This window comes from Rana temporaria, chromosome 8 (genome assembly GCF_905171775.1).
Source record: "Rana temporaria chromosome 8, aRanTem1.1, whole genome shotgun sequence".
NCBI lineage: Eukaryota > Metazoa > Chordata > Amphibia > Anura > Ranidae > Rana > Rana temporaria.
The window spans coordinates 117,524,589-117,532,734 of NC_053496.1; the positions used below are offsets into that span (position 1 = coordinate 117,524,589).

The 8,146-nt window shown below is 38.2% G+C and overlaps 1 protein-coding gene across 1 annotated transcript; it reads left to right on the forward strand.

Annotated features, from left to right (window-relative positions):
- The first annotated feature begins 4,321 nt into the window (after positions 1–4,321).
- LOC120908995 (outer dense fiber protein 1-like) lies at positions 4,322–8,146 on the forward strand. Its single transcript, XM_040320569.1, has 3 exons — positions 4,322–4,629; positions 5,901–5,960; positions 7,966–8,146. Exons 1-3 carry the CDS (start codon positions 4,527–4,529, stop codon positions 8,064–8,066), a joined length of 264 nt encoding a protein of 87 aa, XP_040176503.1. The 5' UTR covers positions 4,322–4,526; the 3' UTR covers positions 8,067–8,146.

The window sequence follows — 8,146 nt, forward strand, 5'->3', positions numbered from 1 at the left end:
GCAACTTCGTCTTTGAAAATTGAAGTTTCAAAAACGTCATTTTTTACTTCACAGAAAATGTCGTTTTTTTCCATCACATAAAGTGATGGTGTGTACGGGGCATTAGGCTGTTTAGGGCTGTACGTTTTACATCTGTGAATGAGTTGCCTGATGTTGTGTTTCTACATATATTTCCCCAAGTTTTATTAAGAAAAGTTAAAGAGCAGTACACATACAGTTCACAGTGTGTCACAGAACATGACATGTAGACATGATAGTGTTTATTTAGGTTATCACCTTTAGCTGGGATTCCTAAAGAAAACCAATGAGTTTAATAATTTGTCAGTTCCTAAGGGTTCATGTTCTTTATTGATCTAATTGGTGATAGCCTATTCTCATTGATATACCTAAATCTACAGTATATCAAGCTCTTTTTTGTGATTAGATCATTTGATCAGATACCCTTTTAGTCAAATCTGACATTAATATTTTTGTTCTCTGCTTTGGTCAGGAGCTTGTAAGTCCCTGGTCATACTCTTCTTGTTTCATCTCAAATGTATTTTCTTGATAAGCAGCATGAAGATTCAATAGTGAAGCATTGGAAGGCTTTTGGTGTAGTTACATGATCTCCTCTGAGGCTCTGCCACAGAGATCTGCATCCTCCAATGCTCCTCCTCCTCTCAATTCAGTATAGGGCTCTGATTTTCTTTCACTAAATCACATTGCATTTCTGCTACAGTGCTGCAGAAATCTGCCTTTCAAAACACTGTTGCCTGGAAGGAAGTTTGTTCTCAAAGCCAGAGTCCATTGAGCATGGGGAAAGTGATCCCCCTGGTCTTTCAGTTTGATGGTATCATGTCCCTTTATCTGCTGAATCACAGTTCTGCCTTGCTCCACATTTATTTCCTGGTGTCGGTATAGAGTTTGCCAGGATGGATTTTTAGACACAGTATCTTTTCAGAACCACCTTATCAGAAATGTATATACTGTTTATGTGATTCAGTTGTCCTTGGGCATTTTAGGGTTTGTATCAGGCATTATGCCTATGAGCAGAATTTTATTAGTGGGCTGGGTGATTCTCATCTCTAGCCTTAAATTCCCTCATTGGCATGTTGGTTTTGTTAGAAGGTAAAAGAGTATCTAATGGTTTGGGCGTAATTTATTTCACATTAATCCTTTATCTTTTAACTCCTTAGGCTTCTTTTTTGATGGGTTCTTTTTCTTTGACCGATGCCTCCCGATGGGTTGCTCACTCTCATGCCCCTATTTTGAGGCATTTGCCACGTTCCTCGAGTGAGTGGTTAAAGAGCACTCTGGGTCATCCTGTTTATTACATTACTTGGATGATTTCCTTTTTTTTTTTTTTTTGGGTAGTTCTCTTGCGGATTGTTCGGATGTCCTGAAATCGTTCCTTGAAATCTGTGCATCTTTTAAAATTCCTTTGGCACAAGAGAAAACAACAGCCCCCACAAGGAGGTTGGTTTTCTTGGGGATCAATATAGACACTTCAGCTATGGAATTCGAATTACCGGCAGACACAATTGCTCAATTAAAAGAGAATCTTTATACAATAATTAGAAAAAAGAAAGCCACTTTGAAAGAAATACAAAAGTTACTAGGGTTGCTGGCTTTTGCATTCAGAGTCCTCCCCGTTGGTCGGATATTCTCCAGGTGTCTTTACCTGGCCATCTCAGGTTTTAAAACACCCACCTCGCATATCAGGTCCACCGCGGTAATTAGGGAGGATCTTTTAGTGTGGTCACAGTTCCTTGAGAATTTTAACGGATCGAGCGATTTTTCAAGCTTGTTTGTGGCCGACTGGGATTTTTCGCTGTTTACCGATGCAGCAGGCTCTGTGGGTTTTGCAGAGGTATGGAGAACCATGCTTCGGTGTGGCATCCGATTTGGAGAAGCAAAGGGCTTATGAGGAATATTGTACTCCTGTAACTATTCCCTATCGTGGTTGCTTTGGAGATATGGGGTGAGTATTTTAGGAATAGAAGGATCCTGTTCAGCATGGACAACAAAGGAGTCCTTTTTGCGATAAACTGCTTATCGTCTAGATCACCTCCTGTTATTTCACTAATCCGGTAACCGATATTTGCCCGGTAAGTTAAATGACATTGCAGACTCTCTTTCATGTTTGCAGATGCAGAAATTCAAGCTGCTATTCCCAGCTGCAGAGGAGAATGGGATCCAGTGTCCTGCACACCTCTGGGATTTGGTTTAGAACTGGTCCAGGCCAATATTAGGCAATCCATTGCCCTGTCTACTCTTGCAGCTTACTCGTCAGCTTGGTTACTGTGGTTGTCCCATTTAGATTCTCTAAATGAGCAGCATTCTGCTTTTCCGAGTGGTTAGTCTTGTCCTTTTTGAATGGGTTAATGGCCAAGGCCCTGTTATGGTCTCAAGTTGGCAAAACTTTGGCAGGTATCTTTTTTTTTTTTTTAGCAAAATGAACAACCAGCCTCCTTGCTCGGCTTTCTTTTCCGTAGTTCAGGCGCTCAAGGGTTATAGAAAAAACACTAAACACCCAGATGTTAGATCTGCTATCACCCCAGCTATCCTTACCAAGCTTTGTTCAGCGGTTGAGTCGGTCTGTTTTTTGCGTTATGAGGCTGTTCTATTCAGAGCGTTTTATTTATTTATTTATTTATTTTTCTCTTTTATTTTTGGAGCATTTAGGATATCCAAGTTGATTTCTCCAAATACAAATCTGGATCTGGCATTCTTTTGTCACAAGTGTTTTTTTTTTTTTGAAGAACCCAACCTTTCAATATTCATCCAGAAATCAAGGACGGACAGTCTTGGTAAGGGCACCTGGGTAAAATTGCATGCATATCCAAGTTCACCTATTTGCCTGGTTAGTTTAGTTGGAAAGTTTCTACAAGTAAGATCGGTGGGGGGGAGCAATTTTTTATTGTCCATTTATCAGTTTAACGCAGTTTTCCAGAAATGTTTGGTTTTTCTGGGTATAGACAAATTGTCTCTCTTATCCCATTTCTTCCGTATGGGGGCCGCCACTGAGGCGGCCAGGATAGGGTTATGAGTAAGTAACATCAAACGCATTGGTAGATGGCGATCGGATGCTTACAAGCTATATATTCGTCCTTATTGTTAATTTGATTTCAGGTCAGACATTCGTTCATTTTCTGGGCCGAAAGGAGAGCTTTGCGAAGAATATATTCCGGAAGCTTGAATTTTGACCCATCTTTGGTAAACGTTAGTTGGCATGCCAGGAGGGGTATGTTATGGAGTAATTTGTTTGATGTTTTGAGTGGTATGTTCTAGTCCTTGCCAATAATTGAGGTATTGATTCCTCACCTCGGCGGGAATGATATAGGGCAGGTTAAGACCCTTGATTTAATTTTCCAGATCAAGTATGATTTGTTTCAGTTTTCGTTATCCTTCCCTGGGGTGATTTTGATGTTTTCAGAAATCACGCCTAGGTTGGTATGGTTGAATTCCCCGTTAGAGAAGGTAAGAAAAAAGGATCAATAGAGCAATAGCGAAGTTCATGCCCACCAATGGAGCCATCTCTTTTCGCCACGTAGACTTAGAAGGTGGGATACCGGGCTTTTTCAGAGCAGATGGTGTCCATCTCTCTTAGATTGGGCTGGATTTATTTAATAATGACCTACAGACTATGGTGGAGCTGGCCGCGAGGCGGGGTGGTTGGGCCGGTCTTGTTTCAAGTCCGGCTAGTGGGGTGTTATTTCATAAGTCATTAATCCCAACCCGAGTCGTAGTGGCTGGGTTGATGAATGGTTTGGTTTGTTTGAATAAATAACTGATGTTTTTGTATTTATATTTACCTATGGTGATATATATGGTAATAAAATATGATCGTTATATTAAATACCAGTAATAAAGGCCTGCGGCCAAGTTTGCCTCACCTCAGTTGTTTGTTGGTCATTATTATTATTATTACATAATAATATTTCGGCATACAGTCCCATACATTTGTCATAAAGATGAGATACAAACATTGCCATGGCTAGCCTGCTTCTGAAAATGTGGATTGTTAGACTGTGCCTTGATGTGTCAAACTGAATATGCACTAAATAGTGAATGTGAATAGAGTAAACAAAGGACAACTAATGATGTACTTCTGAATAATCAATACGCCATATGCAAACATGTTTATCTTTTGAGTAATATTGCACATGTCTTAATATGAGCAACATGCTGTAATATAAAAATTACTACATTTTTTCAATCTGCACTCTAGTACGTAATCCCAATTAAAACTGTGCATCAGTATATAAAACAATTAAAAAGGAATTTAAAAAAAGAATAATTAAAAAGTTGAAATCATAGAGTGTAGGTAAATAATTAGCAAAGTGCTGAATAAAGATCTAAGAAATTAGTAAATGATAAGATAGTGTTGAAACATTTTCTAAATCTGGTATGACCAGCCAGTGGTGCAATGTGTTCTAATTCCACCTCCACTTACAGTATATATAAAAAGGTGCCATCATACATTATTCAAACAACCGAAAAATCTCCTCTGAATTTTCCAAGAAGGAAAAAACGTAATAGCAGATATGTCTGGAATCAAAGGAAAATGTGTTGCTCAGAAGATCCAATGTCAAGATCCATGCAACCCTTGCCAAAACGTAGTAGTCTGCAAGGATCCATGCCAAGACCGTAAGTGTTGTGTTTATAAACTACATTGTGTTTATACTGTACATAAATAAATGTAGAAATGTTGTTTGGACTCCTTCCACTGTTAAATTATTTATTTCTTATAGCTTCCTGCTAAAGATGTTTGGGTAGACATGTGTGTCAGTTATAAGTTATTGTATCAATAACTGTAATTTAATTTTAGCTGGACTTGTATTATTTTTAAAACTTGAATGTAGGTTTACTTTTATCTTAAATACACAAATTAGCTTGCCCAGCTGTATAAGCTGTATTTAGCATTAGCAGCATACAGTATACAGCGTTGTGTTCCTGCAGCAGTACTGGGAACTTCCGTCTGTTGGCCCAAACAAGCTATTAAAAGTAAAGGTAAATTTGGTGTCAAGTTTTGAGCAAAATGTTTTATCTCCAGGAAAAAACAGTCTAATGCCGCGTACACACCATCACTTTATGTGATGAAAAAAAATGACGTTTTTAAAAACGTCACTTTAATTGACTGTGTGTGGGGGAAAACGTTGTTTTATGTCTTGTAAAAAACGACCAAAAAAAATTGAAGCATGTTTCAATTTTATGTGTCGTTTTTCAAAAGTGCACTTTTTACTTCACAGAAATTGACCGTGTGTAGCAAAAAACGTCGTTTTCTAAGATGTTTTTTCATCCACGCATGCCCAGAAGCTACTTATGAAGCAAGCTTCAATGGTAAAACGTGGTGGAACGTAACCTCACTTTGCAAGATCATTGTGAGAAAACGATGGTGTGTAGGCAACTTCGTCTTTGAAAATTGAAGTTTCAAAAACGTCATTTTTTACTTCACAGAAAGTGTCGTTTTTTTTCATCACATAAAGTGATGGTGTGTACGCGGCATTAGATTATACTTTGTATGTTCGGTTACATGCCTTACAATATCATAACATGTAAAACAGAGTTTGAAGAAGAATTCAATTGCAGAGGTCTGATATGAAATAAATATATGACCTGATGAGCAGAATATCTGACTGAAGTCTACTATACACCTCAACCCTGGGAAAGTAAAGTCAGGTTTTCGGATTTCCTTCCTGTTCCTAAGAGCAAAAAAGTTGCACAAGACAATCCTGTCATGGTGATGGTAATACCACTGAGAGAAATATGATGAGCTCCAGTTGCAGTAAATTATTAAATCCAGGGAAAACATAAATTATGCAGATTTACCTGGGGTTTTGATATTTGTCTGATAGCATTAAATGTTATTTTATCAGTTGTCTGATATTCTTCTTTAATATATGTTTTTATTTCTTCAGCATGTAAGCCTCAACATCCTCACCATCATCACCATGGCACCGTCCATGTTCAACAACAAGGTAAGAGGAGCAATAGATTATTGTTTTGAGTATTTAGAATAATAGATGAAGAGTGCATACTTTAAAATACCGTAAGCCAATCTTCCCATCACTGAGAAAGGTGATTCTTCACAGATCACAAACATTGCACATTTGTTGTTTCTTTTACAGGTGGCTTATAAATGTACTTATAATTTTACATGATAATGGTAAAAATCTGCACAGAATTAAGCATGTTTTTGTCCAACAGAACATCAAATGTGAAAACTATACATTTTCCCCCTTATTTGTGCTTAAAAAACTTATGTTACCCTTCTAACACCTACATTAAATGCTCCCCATTCCACCTGTAGGTAAAAATGAAAAGTCATACAAATTCTCATACAAATAGCAATACTGCAACCTTTTCCTTCCAGTCGCAACACAGCGGGTAATATATATATCGCCGTAGTTCTGGCACAATAATGCAACATGGAGATTAACAATAAGATGGTTGGAACTCCTTGCCAAGAGGACTTGGCAAGAGGACTTGGCAAGGAGCAAGGAGTTATGAATTGTTTTGCAAACCTCTGTTAATGATATGCATTTACTAATACCATATATGTTGCTTATGCACTCTTCATCTACAGTCTGTAGATAAAGATCCTCAGCTATCCTTACCATGGAGCAGAGCACTGGGGGGTAAGCTATCCTTACCTGGAGCAGAGAACCGGGGGGGGGGGGGGGGGGTGCTGCCGCCTGAAATTGAGAAGCAGGGGGCTGCTGCGAATTGAGAAGTGGGGGGCTGCCGCGAATTGAAAAGCGGGGGGCCCTTTACAAAAAAAAGATGAAATAAAGAAAAATATATATAAAAAAAGGGGGTAGCCATCCGGGGCCCTGGGGACCTCTGGGCCCTTTAATAAAAAGAAAAAAATATATATAAAAAAATAAAAGTAATACAAAAATATATAATACAAAAGTTTTTTTTTTTATAAAAAAAATGTTGTTTTTTTTTACAAAAAAAATGTTGTTTTTTTTACAAAAAAATGTTTTTTTTTTAATAAAAAAAATGTTGTTTTTTTATTAAAAAAGTGTAAAAAAAGGGGGGGTTGTCATCCAGGGCCCTGGGGATCTCCGAGCCCCAGGGGACCTCTGGACCCCTAAAAAAATAATAAAAGAATTGTCCCTTTAATAAAAAAATAAAATAAAAATATATTAAAATTTTTTTTTTTTTTTTATAATTTTTTTTTTAAAAAAGGGAGGTTGCCACCAAGGGCCCTGGGGGCCTCCGGGCCCATGGGGACCTCTGGACCTCTAAAAAAAAAAATATATATATATATATATATATATATATATATATATATATATATATATATATACATAAATATATATATATTTTTTTATATAAAAAATAAATAAAAAAAGGGGGGGTTTCCATCTGAGGCCCTGGGGGCATCCAGGCCCCTGGGGACCTCCGGACCCCTAAAAAAAAATATATACATATATATATATATTTTTTTTTAAAGGGGGTTGCCATCCAGGCCCCTGGGGACCTCCCCTCCGGGCCCCTTACAGGTGTACTGCCTGTACCCCCCTGATGGTGGCCCTGCACATCTGTGACTGCTGGCAATTCTGGGACCTATCACAGCCACAGATCTGAGACTAAGTGCCTGTTTACACACAGTTTGGCTCTTGAAGAGCAGTGGTGGTGGATGCTAGGAGATGTTTTGTCACCTCCTCACTGCCTGTTTTAACCCATAAAAATTCACTCCAGCTGTGTGCATTGCACGGTAGAGGCACATACCCTTTCAGGTATATAATTCTCGCTGGTGTAAAGCATTGAGGCATTGGCATTATTAAAACAGGTCATGTAATAGGTTTTTAAACAATATAAAAATTATTCCGGTAGGCAAATTAGAGTTACGGTCAAGAGAACCAACACATACTAATGCTGCTAAACTGATTCTGAGCATTTAGGCTTCAGTGGGCTCTGGTCATGAAGGGGTTAGGATGTAATATATGACTAATGAAGGTTTTTTCTTGGCAGATCCATGCAATCCATGCAACCCTTGTGTTGTCCCCTGTTGTCCTGAGCCTTGTGATCCATGCCACGGCCATGGACATGGACATATCTCCTGTGATAAATGAAGACACCATGTTTGTGCCTATAATCTGATCTACTCATTTACTTCTCTGCAAAATAAACCACACTCCTCTCATTGTACAAT